Source organism: Astyanax mexicanus, chromosome 10 (genome assembly GCF_023375975.1).
Source record: "Astyanax mexicanus isolate ESR-SI-001 chromosome 10, AstMex3_surface, whole genome shotgun sequence".
Taxonomy (NCBI): domain Eukaryota; kingdom Metazoa; phylum Chordata; class Actinopteri; order Characiformes; family Acestrorhamphidae; genus Astyanax; species Astyanax mexicanus.
In genome coordinates, this window is record NC_064417.1 from 46,881,428 (window position 1) to 46,907,183 (window position 25,756).

The following is a 25,756-nucleotide window of genomic DNA, read 5'->3' on the forward strand; positions in this document are numbered from 1 at the left end:
ATATATATATACATATCAACCTCAGAGGAAGAAGTGTGACATAGTGTAGAGGAGCACATAAGTGAGAACATTCCAGGAAGTTGAGACGTACTCTCTCGCTGTTGGAGGAACTGTTCAGACCTGTATGGGTGGAGGTGGTGTTCACGTCTCAGCTCTCTCTGATTCTGATTCTCTCCATCATTATGATAAACACCTTTCACACCAGCTACAATCACGGGCCCGTGCCTCCGCCGGGGCCTCCGCCGGGGCCGCCGCCGGTGCCCCCGCGGCAGGGCTACCGAGGGCCCGTGCTGCCGACCAACACCTCACTGGTAAAGTTCTTGTCTGTGATGATGCTTCTGCTGATGATCCTGACCTTCGGAGGGTTCTTCTACATGTTCCACAGACTCAACGTGGTAAGAACTGCTACACATGGCACATGGACTAAAAAGAGCATATCACTGTATAATAATGATATTATCATGAGAAATCATTCTGAAATCATAAGGGTTTTTATACAGATATTGGTGACCTATTTTGCTGTTTAAGTTACATTTTGCAGGTCATTATGATACATTTTATGCATTTTATTTTATATTATTTTTTAACAAAGGCACATTCCATCATTAGAGTATATGGGAGTATCTAAAACTTATGCAATAGCCCTCCAAATGTTAGATTAAAATGATATGATAAAAGATAATATTTCTGATGGATCCATGAAGAAAAAGAAGCTGAAAAGAGTTTCTAGAGAATTCATACTAATAAAAAATATATAATGCTAAAATTAAACTGTATTAAATTTAAGTTTTAATTTGAAGTTTTTCATAATTAATTTATGATTAATTCTACACAAGTTTGCACTTTAATTTAATTTTAGCTTTTTTTTTTTTTTAATAAATAGCACATTTCTAACAAATATGTCTTATAAATATTATTTTGTGGACCTGAGCTTTTTTTTAATCAACAATTTGCTTGAATTAAAATATTGAACTTAATTTAAGGGAAAAAAAATAAAACTTTAAATGTAAACCTTTTTTTTTTATCAAGGTCAAGGTGTAAAAGGTTACAAAGTCTAAATTAAGATTCAGATTCAGAATTAAGTTTTCTTCAATAAAAAAGTAATAGCATATATCCACTATATATCATTACACCAAAACGTTTATCAAGATAACAGTATATCTTCTCTTTTTTTAACACGCTATACCCATTGTAGCAGAAAAGCTGTCACACAATACACACAATATATAGTACTGTGAGTTATCCATCAGACAAGCTGAATACCTGCTGAATATATAATCAACACAATGCAGATACTGAAGCAGCTGGACTTCACTGTGACACAATTTAAGTTGAGTTTAGGAAAAGAAGGTAATGATGTTTATTGGCTGCTGCGTCGCTGGTGTGGTTTATAGGAGCTAGTGAGCGTGCTCAACATCAAAGGAACAAAAGCACCGATGAGGAGCGTTTCAATGAGCAGCAGAAACAGAGAAACTCGCTTTTCTTAGGACTGCAACGACCAGACTATTTCCAAGAAAAAAAAACTGCTGCCTCTGCTGTAGAAATCCTGCTGTTTAACTGAGTAACGGAGTAATTATTTATTTATGTAAAGATTACTCTCTAGCTCAGAATTTTAATTTACATTTATTTCTATATTCAGCTCAGTCTGGTGCTTCTAAAGGTTCCTGTAAATAATAATTTAAGTAACTTCATAGAAAAGTTGTCGACAGCAAAATATATGAAACATTTAATAAAATATGCCATTTTTTTTCTTTGTTTTAATCACTGTATGAATTAAACAGCCTACATTAAATTTTGTCTTGGTTTTCAAAAAAAAAAAAAACTCAATTATAAAACTACAATTTAAAAATATTTTCTGAACACTGGATGTAAGTAAGTAAATGATGTGGGGTTGGTTGATGCTGCAGTTGGTCTGCAGGTTTAGGTTCAGCAACAGTATGTGCTGAAAGAATGAGGTCAGCTGACTACCTAAATACACTGAATATAGACCAGGTTATTCCATCAATGGATTTTTTCTTCTCTGATGGCTCGACCATATTCCAAGATGATAATGTCAGGATTCATGGGGAATTCTGGAATTGTGAAAGAGTTCAGGGTTCAGGGAGCATGAGATCATAATTTTCACACATGGATTGAGAGAGTTCACCACAGAGTCCAGACCTTAACCTCATTGAGAATCTTTGGGATGTGCTGGATGGAGAAGAGCTGCTTTGTGCAGTGGTCAGACTCTACCATCATCAATGCTGCTGCAAGATCTTGGTGAAAACTAATGCAGCACTGGATTGAAATAAATCTTGTGACATTGCAGAAGCTTATTAAAACAATGCCACAGTAATTTTGTTTGCAATGCACTGTTTTTGTTTATTAAAGCAGACATACTAACTAATTACACATTTAGATGGCTAGTGATTTTAATCATTGATTAACTAAAGCAGGGCATTTTTTGTCATAAATGTATCTTAGTAGTGTTACTGCATTTTACACAGAAAAAGACAAAACAAATGCTAAGGCTAATTTAGCCTTGCTAATGTTACTATCCTAGCCCTGTACAGCTTGTATCTTTCAGCTGCTCTAAGCAGTGCTGCTGGATGTTGGGTGAAGGAGGACTGGGGAGTTTGGACTTGCTACTACTGCTGAAAATACTACCTTTAGAAGAAACCCTGTAATATGACTTACAATCAGTATGTCATTTTGCAAAATTGGTATTTTTTATTGCAAAATGTATGTGCATCCCTAAAAAAAAGTATTTTTATATACTTGTATCCATTCAAAAAAAAAAAAAAACAGGAAGTCTGGATTATTAAAACTGTTAATGCTTAAATATGATTCTGCATTTCTAAAAAAAAAAAAACAAGCTGTGATCCAATCCGACACCTTGTTCACATGAGCGTTGTTTTCCTGTGTTAATAGCAGGTGGAATTCAACATGTGTATGGCGAGCAGGTTGGACAGACTCACCCCTGAACAGAGAGAGAAGTGCCTGAAGCTGGTGGGAAACTCATGGGGCACAGGACAGGATGGAAAAGGTGGGTGTTGTATGCGGCGTCTCTCTGGATGACTAGTTTACTCAAATTATGAAATTAGGTGATTCTGAACTGACTTTTACCTTCTGTCTCTGTTTTAGTCGCCTTCTTATCGGGAAGAGGATTCTACACTTTACCAGCAGCACGACTGGTCCTTACAAAGAAAACTCCTGGTATTAAAGGTAAGAGCAAGCACTCACATACTCTTCATTTATCTCAGAATAGAACACTGGCTCTTAAGGTCTCATTTCTGCTCCAAACCAGCAAAGTTTAAATAGTTACATTTACATTACATTAACAGTATATAGCTGACGCTCTTATCCAGAGCGATCTACAGTACAAGGTTTATTCTATTACAGAGGTGGACCAATGTAGTGTTAGGAGTCCTGTCCTAAATAAGGACTATTATTGGTGTAGCACAGCATAGTCTCCCACATGGTAGCTCACTGGCAGGCGGTGGTGTTATCCACTGCACCACACCAACCAATACTAAATAAATCTACTTAGGGTGCAGAAAGATCCAGCGGTCTAAAGTGCTGCCGCTATGAGCGGGAGGTCGCAAGTTCGAACCCCTGCTCATCAAGCTTTGGCATTAGCTGCCGGCGCTCAGAGGGAGCAAAATTGGCCCTGCTCCCTCCAGGTGGGTAGATGGCGCCTTCTCCCCACATCACTAAAGGGTGATGTCTGCAGCACAGGGCGTCTGTGAGCTGATGTATAGGAACTGAGTCGCTGTGCTTTCCTCCGAGTGCACTGTGATGCTACTCGGCAATGCTGCATCAGAAGCAGCTTGAAAAGAGGCGATGTCTGACTTCACATGTGTCGGAGGAACCATGTGTTAGTCTTCACCCTCCTGGTGTGTTGGGGCATCACTAGTGATCGGGGGAGTCCCCATGAGTGGGTTAGGTATTTGGCTGAGCAAAACTGTGGAGAACATGGGGGAAAAACAACTAAAAAATAATCCAAATGCTCTGTTTTACCAGAGAGACCTAATGCCAATATTAATACAAATATTATATAGAACCCTAAAAACACTATAAAACTTTTATAGAACATAGAGATAGAATTGGAGCAGTAACAGACTTGGATTTAGATGTGCCTAAAGAGTAATGAACATTTTTAAAGGTTCGAAAACCCCATAGAACTGTATATTCAACTTTGTAGAAACTCTTGTTTTAAAAGTTAATGCTAAAAATGGAGAAAATAAAATTAAGCATTAATACTGTTATCCTTTTCTCCACAGTCAAGGACCAGTTGAACACCCTGTACTGGGACCAGAACCACTCTATGACTAAGAAGATAAACCTTAACAGCGATGGGAGCTTTACCGTGGAACAGCCTGGATACTATTACATCTACTCCCAAGTCTCTTTTTCCAAAGGACACCCAAATGTCCCCCTGCGGCAAACCTTATGGACCCGTAAACCAGACAAAGATAAGAAGCAGGAAGCGGACTGGAAGGAACTACTAATGTCCTACTGCAGTTTACCTCAGAGCAGCCCTGTAAGCAACGTATGTACAGCCTCGCAGGCTGGCGTGTTCGAACTTCAGAAGAACCAGCAGCTTCGTGTTAACGTAACTAGCAGTGACTTAGTGAATGAAGAATCCACCACTTTAGGATTGTTTAAACTACAGGACTGAACTCGGGAAGCATCTGGAGTAAGAAGACTGAACTACCGTCCATAACTGGATCAGGACCAGAGAGTTTACATGGATAACCACATGCTGATGCACTCATCATCAACATCTTTGAAAAAGGGGTTTAGGACCCAGCAGTTATTACAAAAGGAATGAAATATAGAGTATCAGTCAAACGTTTGGACACACCTTCTTATTCAATGTAAAGGAACAAATGAGAAATCATGTAGAAAACTTAAAAGTGTTAAACAAACCAAATATCCTGGTCTTACTTTCCTGGGGTGGTCCTGATGAGGGCCAGTTCCATCATTAGGTTTTAAAGACGTTTTCATGTCTTTGCGACTGACCTTCATTTCTTTAAGTATTTTTTTTCTTTACTTATTTGAGTAGTTCTTGCCATAATCTGGATTAGAACATTACTCAAATAGGGCTCTATTCACTGTATACCAACTCTACCTCTAAGGTGTGTCCAAACTTTTGACTGGTACTGTATATCTACATTCTACTGACCTGGTAACACCTCAGTTCAACCTCAATGGAACCTCAAATGAGAAGCTGTTAACTGTTGGACTTTGTTCCATGTAAGAAATGAGTCATGAAAATTAGATTTGAAGTTTTTCCATGTATATATTATTGTTCTTAATTTATTAATGCTGACTGTTATTGTATACTGTAATACAGTAGTACCTTTATTTATTAAGGGAAACTCTAGCCAAAGTGATTTAGGCTAGGCTAGGCTACGCTAGGCTAGTCTCAAAACCTGGTTCCCTTCCGTGTCAGTCCAAACCATGAAGATTAAGCTGTTCTTATGAAGGGAAGTGACACTAGCTTTGGTGGACTGGACTCCTGCTTTCAACTGAACAATTGAGCCCTTCCAACTAATAACCATACATGAACTGCTTCTCCTGTTTGGAACTCCAAATTTGATTCTCCAGTGGACAACTTTTTTACACTAAAAAACTAAAATGTGCTTTATTTAGATACCTAAAATAAAATAACTTTTAATAGTAAAGAAAATAAGAGAGACAGAGTTAATATATGGTTAATCTTCATAACAAGAAATTGTTAATATATGTTTTTTTATGTACAGCTCTGGGAAAAAATTAAGAGACCACTTCAGTTTCTGAATCAGTTTCTCTGATTTTGCTATTTATAGATATATAACATTAACATTGTTGTTTTATTCTATGAACTACGGACAACATTGCTCCCAAATTCCAAATAAAAATATTGTCATTTAGAGCATTTATTTACAGAAAATAAGAAGTGGCTGAAAATTAATATTTGGTGGAATAACCCTGTTTTTTAATCACAGTTTTTATGCACCTTGGCATGTTCTCCTCCACCAGTTTTACACACTGCTTTTGGATAACTTTATGCCTTTACTCCGGGTGCAAAAATTCAAGCAGTTCAGCTTGGTTTGATGGCTTGCGATCAAAGAAACTTATAATTTTAAAGTGGTCTCTTATTTTTGTCCAGAGCTGTATATATCTATTCCTTTAAATGAGAAATGGCTTATTTAAGATTATTCGCATATATGGTTAATCCTTATAGCAAAAAAATGGGTAATATATTTTTTGTACATATGGCTATAGTCCCAAAAGAGAGAAATGGTTAAATTACTGTTATTCCAGGTATGGATATTTACAGCAAAAGATATGGATATTTGTTGGAATGGCGCAGAAAAGGACTGTATTAACACATGCCAGACATGTGCAGTAACTAGTAACTAGAATAGAACATGCTCATGTGGGGCAGTATGGGTAGCACAACTAGTTCTCTTTATGGGTTTCCTATGGGACCTATATATCGTCGCTGTCCAATGAAAAACAGAGAGAAAAAAAACTTCTAAACTTTCAGTGGAAGTCGATAAAAAGAGTTTATTCCAGGTCCATTAATCAAAAATTTTAGACAGTTTGTTCAAATTGTGTATTAAACAAAACATCGACAAAAATGGAAATATTTGTTTTTCATTGGACAGTGATGATATGAATGTTGGTGATAGACCCCATCAGAGTCAGTGATAGAACTGGGGGGTTAAGGATTGACCTCATCTGGGTGGTACACTGCACTAAATGGGGCCTAGATGGGACTCCTAGATGTGAAATTAAGGTGGGCTATAATCATGGGGCCCATAAAAACATGACATGCCTACCTGAAACCCACCTGAAACCCACCTAGCCCACGTTCCACCCATGTGAGCCCTACAGGATGAACAGGGACCGTTGGCAGGGACAGTTTTTACCAGGTTTTGTCATGAGTAAACCTTCTTGAGAAACAGACAGCAGCACAGGGGACTGTATCTCAGGGACCTGGAATTTCCCTCTCTGTAAATCTGTATTTATATTATTTGTATTAAAAGAAATGCGACTGTCCATCTCGATTCATTCATTCCATCGGTGCGATAACTCTTAACTCGGGTGCGTGTTCTATTATTAGTGACCTGTGGGAAATCGGAGGAGGCACGCTTTTATTACTTGCTGATCTGAAAACACACACACACACACACAATCTCAAAAGCTGTTAGTTATGACAAACTCTTTTTTTTTCTGGTATCTGTGAAACCACAGAAAATGTGATGCTCCTCCTCCTCCCCTGCTGTTTCCAGCGAGACTGCACACTGCACTCGCTCTGAAACAGAACCGGCGCTGCTGTGGTGGGTGAGGAAAGTCATGATGTGACCTTATATTTTATAGCACTGCTGTGTGTCAAAAATATATGTACATATCCAGTTTGAACACACCTTAAATTCAGTGGTTTTTTTCATTATTTAAGATTAATACTAAAATCATCCAATCATTGCCCAGTTCAGATTATTTTTTTCAGATTATATAAAAAAAAAAAAAAAAAATTATTATTATAAGACTATTTGCACAGACACAAACTCAAGCTGTTGAATGGCTCCAAGATCCTCCTGACTCCTGAAAAAGTGTTTCTAGCTGTGATTTATTTTATATTAGGTGCCTTATAACATTATTATGCTTAAACCTTGTTTTTCCATTTTTTGACATAATGTGAATTTGTTAATGTTCTGTAAAGGATGAATGGACCAATAGAAATGCTTTCAAATGAATAGCTTTCCATTGAAATTATTTATTTTCAGAGATGTAATTTAACTACTTCACTACTGTACTTAAGTACTAAAATATGGTATCTGTATATACTGGAGTATTACTTTTTTTTCCTACTTCCACTTTTAATACACAACATATTTTCAATGAGTTTATTACTTAATACTGCATCGTTACTTGTTACGATTATAAAAATGTTAGAAATCATTCCAAAGCCATGTTATCAATAAAGCCAGAGTGGTAGATGTTCTGCACTGTAACCGGGTTTGATGAAGCTGCTCATCATTGAGTGAATCAAGAGATGAAGCTGATCTTATAAGAAGATCTCGCTGCTCCTGTTCTGCCCTTAGTTCACTCTGAGAACTTTCTACTGATTTCTGTAATAACTACACTAATAACACAGTACTGTACTTTTACTTTCAGTACTTCACTACGACATTTTTTTACAATTAACTACTTGCGCAATACTTAAGAGAAAAAAAAAGTTGAATAGTTTAGTACTTCTACTTAAGCGTGGAGCTTAAAGAACTCTTCAACTTCTACTCAAGTTGATGCTGAGGTGTATTCTGTACTATGGATGTTTGTCACTTCTTGTTTGAGAGGCCTTTAGCCCAGATAAGTTCATGTGTCCAGCTAAACTATTCCTGAGAAGTCCATTTCTATACATGATTGGCATGTCACATGTGGTTTCAGGTAAAAAACATGCCGCTTCTCAAAAGGTCATATTTACATATATGGTAAAGCTGTAAATAGGGTGGTTGGAATTCTTTAGGTATGAGAGCTATAGGAGGGACTGTGAGGGACTATTTAAACGGTTTAGACCACAAGACTGGGAGAGAGAAAACCTGGGACACCGAGAATTGACACGCTCTCTCCCACACTTTGCTTCTGCTTGAAATAAATATTTTATTCCAGTTAAGAGGGCAGTGTGCACTGAGTTTTATTTCAAGAAACAACAGCCTTCCAAGAACACCCAAAGAGGAGTCCACAAGAGACAAGAAGACACAACAATGCACTTGTACTTTTACTTAAATCAGAGTCTCAAATGCTTTAAACATCCCTGGTTTTCTCCGTCTATAAGTTGCAATTTTAATATAACAGTTTGTTATTAGGCACAACATATAAATAAAAATATTCAATATGCTACAAGTTTTGCAGGGACCAAATCCCCCAAATTAATGTAACTTTAAAATGTGTAATTATTTACATTGGGGAAATATAACAATAGCTCTTCAATTTAAACTGCTTATTAGACTGGGTAAATATATATTTAAGCACCAACCACCAAACTCCCACTGCTCCATTTACAACAAACCTACACTACTCTACCCACAACACTGCTTTATTCATCCAAATTTCCTAATAACAGATAACCCACCTCTCCTGCACTCTATCCCCCCCACCAACCACGGAAAGAGTGAGTGACAGCATGCAGCTCCGGGACTTGCTCTTCTACTTGACTCTCGACAGGAAGCGTTCAGCAGCACTCACACTCATTCCATCCTGTTACTCGTTTACTGCACACTCAGCCTTAGCCCTTTCCCCAATACAAAAAAAAAGAAAGAAAAACAACACTATACGTTTCTGTAGGAACTGAATTTAGCGAGTTCACCATAGAGTTCTTCCAACAAAAAACAAATATCACTGTAAAATAAGGCTCCTTTATTACAGGGTTAAAATAAGGTATATAAAGTATATACAGGGTTTGTAAATACTTTATTACAAAAGTATTTGTTTAATTAATACTTAAAACAATGCTTAAAACTTAATAATTAGTTGCAATTTAGTTGCAATCTATAAACAAGTCTATAAAGCACTATACCTGTTAAACCTCAGAGCTTTCTGGGTCTTTCTGGTTTATCTTACTTTGTCTTTTTCACCAATTCAGTGTTAAATTTAACAGGTGGCTTTGATATATTTTCAGCTTTATGAGGTAGAGTCACCTGGAATGTTCAGCTTTCAGTTAACAGCTGTGCTGAACCCATCAAGAGTTAATTACTTGAATTTCTTGCCTCTTAATGTGTTTGAGAGCGTCAGTTGTAAAGTGGTGAAGAGGTAGAGTTACAGGTAGAGCTGGGCGATTCATCGATTTTATCGCTTAATTCGAATTTACAGTTAAGGACGATGTGTTTTTATGAAAAGCAATTTTCTCTGAGTTTTAATTTTCACCACCGACGCTCCCCTATGTTTAGCTCTCCCACGTGCAGCCCCGCCCCTCTCAAAAAACTGATTTATAAGTTATTTTGAGACGTGTCTGCCTATTTAAAAAGCAACAGAAGTTGTTCATTTGTTGGAGTTCATTTGTATAATTTCTAACATATTTAGTGTTTTTTTACTCACATTTTTCTCTCTCACAGCTTCAAAAACATGTATTATGCAAATTAGGCAATGACGTCATTTAGCAACTTCTAGCGACTTTTAGGATATTTTAGTAGGGGGGAAAAAAACGATTTAAATCGAAAATCGGATTTAGAAAAAAAAAGATTTTTGGTGGTTATTTACTGGAATGGCTCATAAAAAAGCCATTAAATACTGCTTTGCTCGCATAATCTGTCTAATCTATGCGCAGACTAGCAATACAGTTAATGTAACAAACAGAAATCGAAGATTTTTTTTGGGGCCATAATCGCCCAGCTCTAGTTACAGGTATACAGTGAATAGTGAATATTTGAGTAATGTTCTAATCCAGATTATGAGAAGCAAGAACTACTCAACTAAATAAAGAAAAAGGTCAAATTTAAAACAGTTTAAGGATTTTTGAAAGACTATCAAAACGTTATGATGAAACTGGCTCTCATCAGGACCGCCCCAGAAAAGGAAGAGCAAGAGTTTCCTCTGTTGTACAGGATAAGTCCATCAGAGTTACCAGCCCCTGAAACCTCCTCAAGTTAGCAGCTCCCCAAATTAGAGCACCTAAATTCTTCACAGAGTATTTTGGTTTGTTTAACACTTTTAAGTTACTACTTGATTGCTTATGTGTTCCTTCATAGTCTGGATCACTTCACTATTCATTTATTCTCCAAATTCCGTATTTCTTCCAAAAAGGAGAAATGGTCAATATGTGGTTATTCACTGGAATGGCTCGCCTATTCTGTGTAATATATGCACAGACCAGCAGTAAAGTTCATGTAACAAACAGAGCAGTTTAAAAGCAAATAAAAAAAACAATAGAAGCAGAAATGCTGTTTATAGGTTTTTATTAAAACAAGAACTTTCTGTAATGAAGGCCAAAGAAAAAAAAAGTACAGACGCTCTAGCTAAAAAAAAAAGAACATATATATTTATATGAGACAAATATAATTGCATAGAACATCTTTGAAAAAAGGACAATCAAACAAACAAACAAACAAAAACATAATAAATGTGGTCTGCAGACATGGGCACTTATAGATATACATATCATACTGGAACATTCATTCTCACATAATCAAAACCTTCTGCAAGTGCTACAGGTGTTGGGCAGCTGTTTCCACCTCAGTTGCGTTTATGACACTGCCTGGTAATGTTCCAATGAATGGGATGTTATTATATGATGTTCCAAACAAAATCTAAATACTGATCAGTAGACATGCGACAATAATTACTTTATAAACTTATTAGAAAGTGACTTTATGTGCATGTTTGATCATATAAGAATTTAACGATAATTTTAAAAATAGGCAGCAATCTTTTGATTCGCAGTATGAATTACCAAACAACCTACCATTTGCAAACTTTTTTACTTTTAACGGAAAATTATGCTAATAAGTTCATATCTGTTGCACAGTTCTAACAGGACAATGCTCGTCCACATACTGCGGTCATCTCAATGGCTTGCACTAAAGACACATATACTCTGCCATGGCCTGCCATATCACTAGACCAATCCCTGATTAAAAATGTGTGGGAAGCTATTAGATATTAACACTTGCAACACCACTACTTCACAATCTGCAGGAGCTCTGAGAGAATATTTTCCATGCAGAGACGTCTGGTATGTTGCATTACACGTTACATACTATTTCTGTATGCGTAACTCAATAAATATGAGATTAAATGTCTTAATATTTACTTGTTTATTGCTCCTGGTAACTTTTGTCTTTCTTCATTTGCTTCTTTATTACTGTACTCTGACAGTTTCCTTTGTTCAACTATTTTTATGATGTATTACCAGTAGCATTTAATTGTCCTAAGAGGACAATAATATTGTTTATCGCAATGATTTCCAGTGACAATACAGTACCAATCAAAAGTTTGAACACACCTTCTCATTCAGTATTTTTAATTTGCATTATTTCCTACATTGTAAATAAATACTGGAGTCACCCAGACTATAAAGGAACACATAAGGAATCATGTAGTAACTTAAAGTATTAAACAAACCAAAACAGCTGTTAACTTGCGGTTTCTGAGGCTGTGTAACTGAGGGAACTCTTGCTCTTCTTTTTCTTTGGGGCAGTACTGATGAGAGCCAGTTTCATCATAACGTTTTTGATTATCTTTTTCTGACTGACTTCCTTCTTTACTTAGTTAAGTAATTCTTGCTTTTAATAGTATGGATGAGAACATTACTCAAATATTCACTATTCACTGTATACCTGTAACTCTACCTCTTCACTACTTTACAACTGATGCTCTCAAACACTTTATTAAGAGACAAGAAATTCAAGTAATTAACTCTTGATGAGTTCAGCACAGCTGTTAACTGAAAGCCTGAATTTACACAGGGATTGTACCTCATAAAGCTGACTGAGAAAATCCAGCCAAAACTGTCATCTAAGCAAGAGGTGCTACTTTAAAATATAAAACATAGTTATAGTTTGGATGATTTTAGTATTAATCTACAATGCAGAACATTTTAAAATAATGAAAAACCACTGAATTTAAGGTGTGTTCAAACTTTTAAATAGTTATCATTACAAGCCCACCAATCAGTAATAATCGAAAAGTCAATGTGCATGGATACTGAAATATCAGTAAAAACATAAAACATAGATAAGTTCTTAAGCACGATGTCATAAACGCAGCCTGGGGTGGAACTAACCTCAGGTTTATCAAAATGTACTGTTTAGCTGTGACAGCAACTATGCAAATTTTAAATAATAATAGTTGCGAATATCCAAAATCCACACACACTCAGGCGCACACACACACACTCATAAAAAACACTCAGGTCTTAAGTTAATTACTGAAAATACATGAACTCTCAAAACAAAAGTAATATCAGATCACAGCACTGCAGTGAGAGCGTAGGTTGCACACCTTGGAGCGCATCCTATATGAATCGCCCAATCAGAGGGATTAACATGGAAGCCACCGCGCAGGGCAGCACCGGCTCCTCAGTGCACAGCAATGTTAACAGTAAACCAGTCGTCTATTGCATTGAATACTAGTCGGTTTCACAGGAATGGAAATTTTAGCTCAGCTGAAGTACCTCTCTTCCCTTTATTACACCATTTCAATTTTAGTAGCTTCTAAAATAATATTTAAAAAATAATAACCTCAAAAATGTATTGGTCTGATTGTGTTTAGGTGTGTTTAAAGCTTATAGTAAAATTATCCTTATGCCCCCCTACCCCAAACTAAATAAAACAATTTCTTCTTTAAAAACCACCCTGTTCTATTTGGGCATACACTATATTGCCAAAAGTATCCTGTGCTGGCCTGCATTGCATTTGGTTATGTGAGGTTTGGATGGAGCTGCTCGGTCATAAGCCCTATCCGGACAGGATTAGTTTCTCAGGGGGTCTTTTGTTATTTTATTCCCGTCCGGAACGACCATGTATGCGTTTTTCTTAGACATCCTCAGAATAAAAAAATACAGTCTGAATTATCTACTGTTTTTCTCTGAACTTTGTGATCCTCCAGTAATTTTAGTCCCATCCGCACACACATCTTTGAGTTTCATCTCCTCACGTTTAATAAAATAGCTATTGGTCCACGCACTGTAATTACACTTTGGGCGCGCATTTCCATGGAGATCCACGTAAACACAACAGCAAGTAGAAATGGAGGAGCTACTGAACATGATGCCTAAAAAACTAAAAACTCACTGGTCCTCCTGTTTTTTCAACTGCAGTCCGGATGCAAGACTTTAATTACTGAGTAGAAGTGTGAAGTTTTTTTTCCCCCCACAGATGTCCTCCTAAGAAACTAATCCTGTCCGGACAGGGCTATAGAAACACAATGCTCTACTGTTGATGATCTAATCTGAAGCTACATGAAGTTTGGAGGTGTGTAGTGATGTAGTGACTCTGCAGAAAGTTGGTTCTCCGCTCTGTTATTTTACAATGACAGAGTACAGAGTCGCTGTCGTTCCCTGTCGCTTCCACTGTTATAATATCACTGACAGTTGGCTGTGGAATATTTAGTAGTGAGCAGAGAAATTTCACGATTGGACTTGTTGCACAGGTGCTGCATCCTATCAATGTACCACAGTGCTGGAGTTCACTGAGCTCTTGAGAGCCTGAGACCCATTTTTTGTAGAAGCAGTCTGCACAGTTTGACACACTTGTGGCCATGGAAGTGATTAAAATACCTGCATTTGAAAGCTTTTGGCAATATACTGTATAATGAGCAGCCTGTTTGTGATTTTGTACCCAGAATTTTGTACAGTTCATTTCTAAATGGGTATCTGGTAACGGCTTCCTCTATTAAAAACTGCTGCTAATGCACAATCACTGGACAAAGCTCAACACGCTTGCAGGAGAACACTCATTTCCAATTCTGTTATATTAGCGGGCCATTCCACCAATCCAAAAAGAGTGAGCCAGCTATGCTTCGAAACCCTATAAGAATGGGAATTGATGGCTAACTACCAGAAGCTTTTAAAAGAACATTGTGATCAGCTGAGTTTATTAACTATCAACATTAAATTGAATGACTTAATAATGATAAAGTGGATCAGTTGACCCATGTTCACACGTACTGCTAATTCACCCCATTTCTTGTGCTCCTGTACTTGTGGAAAGGTAGGAAATGAGCAGAAAGGAATGGAGAGAAAGGACACAGGCCGCAGAAAAAGCTATGTATCAGTTGAACAGCATCAGGGACTGAACCTGCAGCCTCCTAATGATGAGCCAACGCACAGCCCAAATTCCTTATACTTAAATAGCAACAGTGATTCAGGATTTGTATTTTTTTTTTGCATCATAACGCTCCATTCAGATAAAGCTAGGAGTGTCATAAGAACGTACACTGTAATTACTAATCTTCATACCTGACCAGGTTATAGGTTATATGCAAGAAGATCAGACGATAGTTAAAAGCATAAAAAGCAGATGCAGGCCAGTGACAGTGTACCGGTAAAGAAGTACGACATAAATATATATATATTTTACACTAATTATTACTAAGATGGGCGTACCTTTCTGAAAGCTCAGCCTCAACGTTCTGTTATCACTCTCAGGGATAAAAACTTGTATTTTCATTACAATCATCAGCAGGAATATTCCAGAAATATTTTTCAACAAAATCTCTATCTGGTGCATCTGTAGCATGAACAACAATTGTGTTCTCAGTAATTGTATAAAGAAAAATCTTGGCAAATTTATCCACTGGTTTCCACATTAATTTTAAGATGGGCAAAAAAGTGGAATGACATTCAAGTAAAAAAAAAGCAAAATTAGGCCTAGAGCTATGCTGATTCATTTTGTGTTACTAGGGCTACTAGAGTATACATTATTTTAATTGCTAAAATATAAAGTTAAACAATGAGAGCATTTGTTGGTTTACACATACTTTATACTGCAATAACTGCAAAAAAATCAGATTCTGATCAAAAATCTGATCAATGCACTAGGCTAATCAGATAATAATAAGATTTGTACTCTATAAACGGTCAAAAATCTCAAAAACATATTGACCCATTTTACAGGAAAACATGGATCTTTTACTACTACTATTCTGACAGCTGTTAAAAAATTGTCTGTCTTATGTGCAGACCTACGAAATTGAAAGAAATCAGAGAATACATGTGCTTTATCCTAAATTTCCTTCGGGATAAATAAAGTATCTATCTATCTCTCTATCTCTCTATCTATCTTAAAATTTCCTAAGCTTAACGCTTTCCTAACGCTCTTTATCAGATTTTAAGTTCTAAATTTAATACAAGAACCTCGACAGATCAGATAACTGCATAAATCTGATTGGAATCTTATTGTGATTGATTATCTTGAATTTTTTTTTGCTATTCAGCGCCCTCAGAATCCACAACTCTACTTTTAGTTTAAAAATGATTCATGTCAGCTCTCTGCATGCTACAGATGCCCGGTTAAGATTGATAAATACCAGATTATTCCTTTGATCTTAATGAAGGAGGCTTACTTCTAATTTTACTGCCAAAATCAGGCCTTAACGTATAAGGCAGAAACCTGCAGAAACAGTAAAGTCCTCAAAAGGACCTAAGTACCAAATATACGTTCTTAACACGACTACTTTTCGGATGATAAAATAAATACTTTCCTTATTTTTTAAACCTCAGAATAAGGAGGAGATAATTAACTGCTGTATATTACCTGTATATTATCTCAGTATGAAAGCTTATGTGGTTATCCTTGGACATATTAGCCATAATATACTGTATATACAAGTATATATGATATACATACATTATATGCTGTATATTAATAATATATTTCAACCTTGCTATGATATTTCTAGCACTACTGCATCCCTGATAGCATTAGCATTAGCCTGACAACAACTACCAGAGACAAGATAAGATTAGCTATTAGGAAGAGCGGTATAGAAACACTGTACAGTAGATCGTAGACTGAAAACAGACACACAGTTTAAAGGAATATTTTCCAAAACTCTACAGAATATAGTATGAGCTACAATGAGTCACTGATATTGTTCATAGTTCAGCTTGGAGCTAAGAAAAATAGTATAAAATAATTCAAAATCAATAATTAAAATAAAAAGTTAATTTCAAGATGGCATCCAGGGCATCTCATGTCTTTGATGTGCAACAGAAATCATCCTATATCATCATCCTCATATTACTGAGCATAAAAATGCTTCTACAGTTAAATGGATTTTTCTCCTTTAGTTTATATGTTTTAGTAATAGGCCTGTCACGATAATTATGCGTACAATATATCGTACAATATATGGGCATAACTGTACTTGGCCTGATAAGAAGCCAATTAATATTAAGGAGTCTGTACGGTGACTTTGTTTTAAAACAGTGGTTTTATATGTATTTTTTTTTTTTCTATTTCATTTTATTTATACATTTGTTGTTTATTAATTCCAATTCCTTCAACATTATTACTTATAAAACTTGTATAGCTCTTTATAAGTATGTGTAAATGCACTGTAATATTATTGTGTTATCATTATCGTTATCAGTGGCATAAAATGTTGACAATAATATAGTTTAGTATTGCACCAATTTATATATGATAACTTTGTCATGACAGGCCTAATACAGTAACAGAAATACAAGTAACACAGTAAAAGGCCTGTCACAATAATTACGTTACCAATTTATTGTGCAATATATGGACAACACTGCTGTTTTAGAACAGAGTTTTAATTCAATTTTAGTTTTTTTTTGTTTTATTTAAACTTTTATTATATTCTAAAGCCAATTTCTGAATATTGCTCTTTGAAGATAATGTGTAAATGCATTTTTATTCTACTGTATTATGATTATATCAGTGCCATAAACACTCATAAAATGACTATAATATTGTTTAATATTGCAATATTATCATGACAGGCCTAATACAGTACCTTAAATACATACAAAAGGACACAGTTATAAAAGTCCTTATGGTGTGGAAGTGTCTGCCAGGGCTTCATATTAGGTACATTATATTAAATCACATATATGAAGGTATATGGCCATAACTGGAGCTCACACACGTGATTATCTGCTTTATAATGAAACCAGTGAATGAATCTCCAGCTGTAGATCCAGATGTTGTTCATGGGCTGAATAAGTTCAGGTCTCTGGTTCGGTGAGTGTCCTCCATTGCACTTTTCAATCCCAAAGGATGTCGAAAAAAAAAAAATCTGAAGGTAAAAAGCTAAATTAAAACTAAATTTGATCGTTTTCTGTCCCAGCAATTCCACATAATGGGCTTTTGTGGTGTGAAAGAGTCCAGTTCAGAACAGTGAACAGTCCAGTACAGTGCTTCCCGAGTCACGTGAGGTTCTGAACCACCACCCCCGCCGCCGCCATCACCACCACATCTTTATCACAAACATGCTTTAGCCACGATTTTGCAGCGTTGCATCACTGCACACATCACAGGAACTGACTGCACACTGCACGACCCTCTTCAGCACGGTAAAAACCTCGTACTGAACGCAGTCAGAGCCAACCAGAGCACGAAATCCTCAAACAGCCTTTCTTTCTTCTTAAAAAAAAACACTTTTTACAAGACAGGGTGACTTTCACAATGCAGCGTTCAGCGCAACACGCAAATCCAGCAACCCACACACACGCTCACACACACGCTCACACACACGCTCACACACACGCTCACACACACGCTCACACACACGCGCTCATAGAGAACACTCAGAAATGTTACTTAATGGCCTCAATCTTCCCACGCGCAGTCGTTCTTCTGTTTAGCCAGCTTCCTGACCACACGCTCCAGCTCTTTACGGGATTTCTGCTCTTCCTCCAGACACTGCTTCATCCACTTATTCTCCTGCAACCAAATACATACCGTACCAGTCAAAGGTTTGGACTCACCTTCTCATTCAATGTTCTAAATTGCATATGAATAGTGAAGTCATCCAGACTATGAAAGAGCACATAAAGAATCATGTTGTAACTTAAAAGTGTTAAACAAACCAAAATACTCTACACTACACTGAAGCATTTAGGTGCTCTTATCTAGGGAGCTGTTAACTTGTGGTTTCTAAGGCTGGCAACTGTAGACGTTCCTGATGAGAGCCGGTTTCATCATAACATGATGAAATCGTGAAATCTTTTGGATTTACTGACTTTCATTTCTTAAAGTATTTTTTTCTTTACTTAGTTAACAAGTAGTTATTTTTTATCATAATCTGGATTAGAACATTACTCAAATATTCACTATTCACTGTATACCTGTAACTCTAACTCTTCACTACTTTACAACTGATGCTCTCAAAACACATTAAGAGGCAAGAAATTAATGTAATTAACTCTTGACGAGTTCAGCACAGCTGTTAACTGAAAGCCTGAATTCCAGGTGCCTCTACCTCATAAAACTGACTGAGAAAATCCAGCCAAGATGTGCAAAGCTGTCTAATCTAAGCAAGAGATGCTACTTTAAAGAATCTAAAATATAAAACATATTCTAGTTTCATATGTTTTTCTTCATAGTCTGAATGACTTAATTTTAATTTACAATACAGAACATTTTAAAGTACTGAAAAAGACACTGAATTTAGGGTGTGCACAAACTTTTGACTGGCACTGTACACCATTAGAACCCATACTGGTCATATTCAGGGTTAATAGATACAGTTTATGGCCAGATCATAACTTTACCTTCTTTAACTCATGGACCTCATCTTTTAATGCGTAAACAGCATCAACAAGGCTTCTGTAAAAGACAGAGAATAAGGAGTAATTATTTGTTATACATATTTATTTAAGTGTCTGTCCTATTCAGTTACGTCTACTTAGTTATATAAATTGCAAATGTATTAAAAACTTTACTGAGTAACCATAAGATAAACTAGGGGCTAAATAAGTTCAGTAGGAGACAACAGCAAAGCAAGACAACCTACAAAGATATTTTATATCCACCACATATTTGGCAACTGATCTAACAATTTACACCAAACAATGATCCATTTGTTATATACATGTCATATTACAGTGAATCTCAAAAAAATTGAATATCATTGAAAAGTTATTTTATATTAAGTAATTCAGTTCAAAATGTGAAACTCATTATATAGATGTATTACACACAGAGTGATCTATTTTAAGTGTTTAATTCTTTAATTGTTTATGATTATAGCTTACAGCCAATAAAAAAAAAACTTAAAAATCAGTGTCTCAAAAATTTAGAATATTATACAAGGCCAATTTTTGGCACTTTTGGCAGCGTGGGAAGTGTGCCCAGTCCTGTTGGAAAATTAAATCAGCATCTCCATAAAAGTTGTCAGTAGCAGAGGGAAGCATGAAGTGCTGTAAGATTTTGTGGGAAAACAAAACTGCACTGACTTTAGACTTGATAATAAAACACAGTGGATCAACACCAGCAGATGACATGATTATCCTAATTGTCTTTTTTTATTTTTAATTTTAGTGCATCTCAGTGCAAAGACTAAAAACAGATGCTCTATATCTCTATATCTATATGGCTAGCTTTATGTCCCTGTTCTTGAGATTTAATATTTTTATAATAACATGAATGAAATATGATTACATATTTTCAATCTTAATTTTATAGTATGTTTATAATGATTTAAATTGTTTTCTTCTGTCAAGAAATGCAACATAAATTGGCAAATATACAGAGACATATGTGGTTTGTACATTAAGTTTTGCAATATGTAAATTATTTCTCTGCTTGTTGAATGAATAGATTACACAGACCTTTAACACCAGTAATAACTGCACATTCTGCAGATCTGCACATGAAAGAGGAAAAGTATCTGCTGAAATGCTGAATTATTTCATTCATCAGTGGGAAGAAACCTACTTCTCCTCGATGATGGTCTGACCGTTACTCTTCATCTCTTCCACGATGATCTTCTCCTCTTCTGGTAACAGGACCTGAGGGACTCCCTCCTTCCGGACAGCTGCGTGGGCATTAACACACTTTGTCACAGCGATACTGAACGTCCTATTTCCTCAAATGTGCCAAACAGAGGTCTTTTGATCTCCACCCAGTGTCTGTTCTGGATGAGCAAGATCGTACCTGTTGTGGTCTGGTGCAGGCTGGCTCCAGTGCAGTAGGCCTCGATCACCTTCAGAATCTGGGCGTCTTCCTCCAGAGCTGCGGTACCTATCGGTTCACCAAACCACAACACAGATCTGAGACTCAGTCCTCCACAGCCGCGGTGGAAACTGAAGGCCTAATAACACAAGTGTGCCCCACAAACGTGCACCAACTTTCCACCTTATTCATCAACATTACAAAACAGGAGGCTTTAATTCCACCATTAGTTTCGATTCTCTATTAATGTTCACCCAGCTACACCCAGCTTTAACCAGCTTCACTCTTAACCTACTTTTTCTCAGCAAGAAATCGTCATCCGAGGGTTTTCTCTCCGTCTTTCTCTTTGGCAGGAATTTCTTCATGGGTTTAGGACTTTTGCTGGTATCCTAGAGAGAAAATAGTTAACAATGAACACACAAAGTATTAAAAATACAGTGAACACACAATATATTGCACTGAAACTGTATCCACTAATATTTCTATTTAAAAAATATACATACAGTATTGTGCAAATGTACTGAGCCCCTAAAGGGAAGTGGTGTATTTTTTTTTTTTTTACATAGAAAGTGGTGAGTACCACATATTAAGTGGTGAGCACCACTTACTAAGTCATGAGCACCAGATAATGGTAGCTAGCAAGCTATAGTTTAAACTGGCATATGTTCCACAGTGTAATGTGATTAACTAGCTAGGTTAGCTAATATTATTATTATTATTATTATTATGTGGTGCTTATTTTCAGGTAAAAAAAAAAAAAACACTCATATTGCTGAGATAAATGGATTAGGGTAATTTGCTTTGGTGCCTAAAACTTTTGCACAGTACTGTATATAACTTATATAAATAATATAATTAATATAACTAATATAACTAGTATAACTGATTGCTATGTATTAGGGACCAACTGAAAATGCAGCTTATACCACACACCAACCACCATTATAAGTTTTGGTATACATTTCCAATTACCTATTTTATATGTATTATTATATTAATTAGATTCATTATATGACCCAAATGCATATCTTTTTTAGTTTTACATAGAGATGCAATTATTACCAGAGTTTCCAAATGCATATATTTATTATTACTATAAGTGGGTTATAAGAAGGTTATAATCCCCTAATACTAACTGTCACTGGGCACATGATGCTGATGCAAATTTCCAAATAAAAAACAACAACAAAAAAAACTGTACAACAATTTTGTGAGAGAAATCAGTTATTTTCTTTATGAATTAAATCCTGAAAAAAGATATTTTAGTACTTTTTTTTTTTTTAACACGCTTATTTTTTTTGGTTCATATTTTTACTTGAGAATTAGGACTATCAAAGCTCTTCTAGTCCAAAATGTGAATTGTTTAAATCTCAGAATATTGCTGGTCAAATGATCAGTCGGGCTTTAATACAAAACATCAAAATCATGTTTATCTCAAACCATTTTTTTTCTGGGTTCATTTTTTTAATTTGCATTAAAAAAAGCCTATTACACACATTATAAAATCTAAACTACCTAACATTACAGTGTATAAAGGCTAGCTTCAGGACCGTTATGGCGGCTGGTCAAAATGGACATGAGTTGGGATGGAGAACAAAAAAGCTTGACACAACATTTTACAGAGTCATGGGCATGAAGCAGTGCTGATTATGCAAGTCAGACCTCAAGCAGGACAGTTAGTTTTTAATTTAAACAAACGAGACACAAACAAACGGGACTAAGAGATAAGAGATAACCTGTGTGTGAAATTAGCACTGTATACGCTGCTTATTGCACCAATTAGCACTTTCCATTCTCTATATTAATAACATCAAAAGCGCTCGGAGAAAGCAGCTGAAGCTAAAGCAAGCAAACTGTGTGGGTTCCTGCGTATTAATCACCGCAGATATTTCACACATTCCTTCTGATTAAACATCACACATTGCCACTTTTATTAATGTGTACTCTGTCTTAATGAGAACAGAGCCCTGTAGCACAAACACACACACACAGCACACTCAGTACAGGTTTAAGAGGAAGAGGGAACGAGAGAGAGAGAGAGAGAGAGAGAGAGAGAGAGAGAGAGAGGGAGGGGGGAGGGGGTTAGATATAGAGAACAGGCTGCAATACGCTTCACACAACACTAATCAGTGAAAGGATGGGTAAGGACATGACACAAACCAAAAAAACAAAAAAACAGGAAATGAATGGCTTATAGTAACTGAAACAAAAAGAGAGAGAAAGAGAGAACGAAAGACGAGCAAGGAAGACAAATATATTGTAATATATGCAAATTATTGAGTGTGGATGAGGGGAAAAAGAGAAATGAGATAGCAAAAAGTATGAAAGATAGATAGATAGAAAGATAGATAGACAGATAGACAGATAGATAAATAGGATGAAAAAGTGTAAAAGTGTGCTAGAGATATACCGTGTAAGGCTGAAAGTGAGAAAGAGAAAGAGCGCAAAATACAACAGAAAGAGAGAGGAAGGACGAGTAAGAGAGAAAGCAAGACAGAAAAAAAGAAAAAAGGGAGAGCAATAGAAAATGATAAAGAAAAAAAAGAGAGAGAGAAAAAAGATATAACAAGACAGACAGAAAGGTAAGAGAGTGAGAATGTAAGATAGACAGGTAGATGGATGGACGGACGGATGGATGGAAAGTAGAGAGAGAAAATGTGCAAGAGAGATACTGTAAGAAAAAAAGAGGAACAGGAAAAAGAGATAGAGATATAGAACGAACAAACTAGCCAGGCACACAGCACAGTAACACTTTAAATTAAGACTACCTTTATAAAAGGGTTTATGAATGCTTCAAAGGAGTTTATTAATGGCTATTATAATTAGGTTGCAAATACTTTAAAACCCATTGACAAGCATTAATATAAAATTTATATAAAATTAATATATAACACATAAATAGAAATGGCAACAGTGAGTTGAAAATTAGCAAAATAAATGTTCCACACTTGTTTATACTGTCAAACCTCAGATCTTTCTAGATACTGATTTTACTTTGTGTTTTCCTTTCCATTAATCAGCATTAAACCGGTCATATTAATATATTTCAAAGTATGTTTAACTATTTACCATAAATTAAATGACTTAGTTGCCCCTGTTGCCTTTATTTAAAATGAATGTGTTTTAACTGCTTATCAATGGTTTTTTAAGGCATTTACAACCTAATCAATAATAAGTAATAATCTAATTTATAAATCATTTATTAATCCTTTATAAAGGTAGTCTTATAAATTTTAAAGTGGTACCCACAGCACACACTTACACACATTTACACACAAAAACACACACACACACACAGACTGGCTGGTCTACTCTTACCTTCATGATATAAGACATCCTCTACAGAAGCAAGGAATGGAGAGAGAGAGGGATGAGAGAAATGCATGAGAAAAATGGAGGAGTCTGACAGGAACATGATGGAGAGAACAGTGAGAGGTGAGCATTGGTCCTGTCAGTCATACAGCAGAACACATGCATGCATTCCGCATTTCTCACAGTCAGAACGGACCAGAACTAAAGCAGGCCAGTGTTCAGAACTGGAGCAGTACTGGAGAAGGCCTCTGTAAACTGCAGGCTGTATCTGTGATGCAATCATGTTCATCAGCACTGGGGCTGCTGGAACAATGCCACAGTCAGCTGTTTAATTTGGTGCACCCGACCACTACCGAAACCTGCGGTGAGGGGTACGGCAGTGGCTGCTTGGCAGGAGACTAAACAGAGACAGATATTACAGTAAAATCTCCCTGATACTCAGAACGGTAACTGCTGAGGTGGTGGGTTCAGACGCTTCCTCTCAGGACCACCGAGCTTACTCACAGAGGTGCATTACGCTCCCACTCAGCCGCTACGCTTCTGACTCATTGTTTTCCAGGCGCCTTTAGAGGACGGGCGAGTTATAAAGACATGAGGGGGCTCTTACCTCTTTATAGCCCAGAGCAGCGGAGGGCTTGAGTGGGGGAGCTGGTCTCAGGCAGCTCAGGGACCACGGCTTGGTGCTCTTGGGGGGCTCCAGAGGGCCTCGGTTGCCCATGGCTGTGCTGAAGCCTTGCAAGTGGCTCTGGTGCGTCGGGGTGCTGATGACACTCAAAGACTTGCCTTCGATATTCTGCCAATTAGGATGAAAGAAGCGTAATAAAGATTACAAAAACAGTAAAAATATAGGTACCACTTTAAAATAAGACTACCTTTATAAAGGGTTTATAAATAGTTTACAAACAGTTTTTTATTAATGGTTACTGATTAGGTTGTTAATGCCTTAAAAATCATTAATAATCAGGTATAACACATAAGTAGTAAGGGCAACAATATAGATGGCTGTGGGTTCACTTTTTGGCAAACAACAGGTCATTTTGCCCTTTCTACATATGTGTTATAACTGATTATTAATGATTTTAAGGCATTTACAACCTTATTAGTAACCATTAATAAACTAATTGTAAACCATTAATAAACCCTTTATAAAGGTAGTCTTATTTTAAAGTGGTACCAAAATATATATATTTTTTTCATATTGTTTTGCTGGTGCATTTTTTTGTAAATATAACCAGCAAACATTTTGGTTATTATTGTAAGCATAAAAATTAATTGGTAACACTTTACAATAAGAGTATAGTACCAGCATGGACAAAAGTAAGAAAATATCTTCTCATTCTAAGGTTTTAGTTTTTTTTCCTACATTGTAGGAACTTTAAATGTGTTAAACAAACCAAAATACTCTAGGAATCATTTAGGTGCTCTTATCTGGGTGCTGTTAACTTGTGGTTTCTAAAGCTGGTAACTCTGATGAACTTATCCTGTGTTAAAGAGGAAACTGTTGTTTTTTCTTTTCTTGGGCAATCCTGATGAGAGCCAGTTTATCATAATGTTTTTGATAGTCTTTGCGACTGCACTTGAGGATACTTTCACAGTTCTTAAATTTTTTCAAATTGAAGACCTTCATTTCTGAAAGTCATTTTTTTTCTTTACTTAGTTGAGTAGTTCTTGCCATAATATGGATTAAAACATTACTCAAATATTCACTATTCACTGTATACCTGTAACTCTACCTGTTCACAACTTTAAACTGATGCTCCCAAACACTAAGATTAAGAGACATTAAGAGACAAGAAATTCAAGTAATTAACTCTTAACGAGTTCAGCACAGCTGT

The 25,756-nt window shown here is 36.2% G+C and overlaps 2 protein-coding genes across 4 annotated transcripts in view; one reads left to right on the plus strand and one right to left on the minus strand.

The window, feature by feature from the left end:
* The window catches only part of arhgef6 (Rac/Cdc42 guanine nucleotide exchange factor (GEF) 6), a 233,886-nt gene that overhangs the window by 164,896 nt on the left and 43,234 nt on the right, over positions 1–25,756 (minus strand). The window contains exons 16-22 of one of the 3 annotated variants that reach the window (XR_007440954.1): positions 24,529–24,714; positions 23,928–23,948; positions 20,905–20,998; positions 20,592–20,678; positions 20,373–20,472; positions 19,208–19,262; positions 12,366–18,377 (exon numbers count right to left, since the gene is read on the minus strand). Coding sequence is in view for 2 of the 3 variants with exons in the window: in XM_022684250.2 (XP_022539971.2) it covers positions 18,264–18,377; positions 19,208–19,262; positions 20,373–20,472; positions 20,592–20,678; positions 20,905–20,998; positions 23,928–23,948; positions 24,529–24,714 (657 nt within the window). In the remaining variant the exon portion in view is untranslated. Of the gene's footprint in view, positions 1–10,908; positions 18,378–19,207; positions 19,263–20,372; positions 20,473–20,591; positions 20,679–20,904; positions 20,999–23,927; positions 23,949–24,528; positions 24,715–25,756 lie in introns of those variants that run through there. The other 2 variants (XM_022684250.2, XM_022684251.2) reach the window with 2 other exon arrangements.
* cd40lg (CD40 ligand) lies at positions 101–7,032 on the plus strand. Its single transcript, XM_007238919.4, has 4 exons — positions 101–395; positions 2,911–3,025; positions 3,124–3,204; positions 4,263–7,032. Exons 1-4 carry the CDS (start codon positions 183–185, stop codon positions 4,658–4,660), a joined length of 807 nt encoding a protein of 268 aa, XP_007238981.3. The 5' UTR covers positions 101–182; the 3' UTR covers positions 4,661–7,032.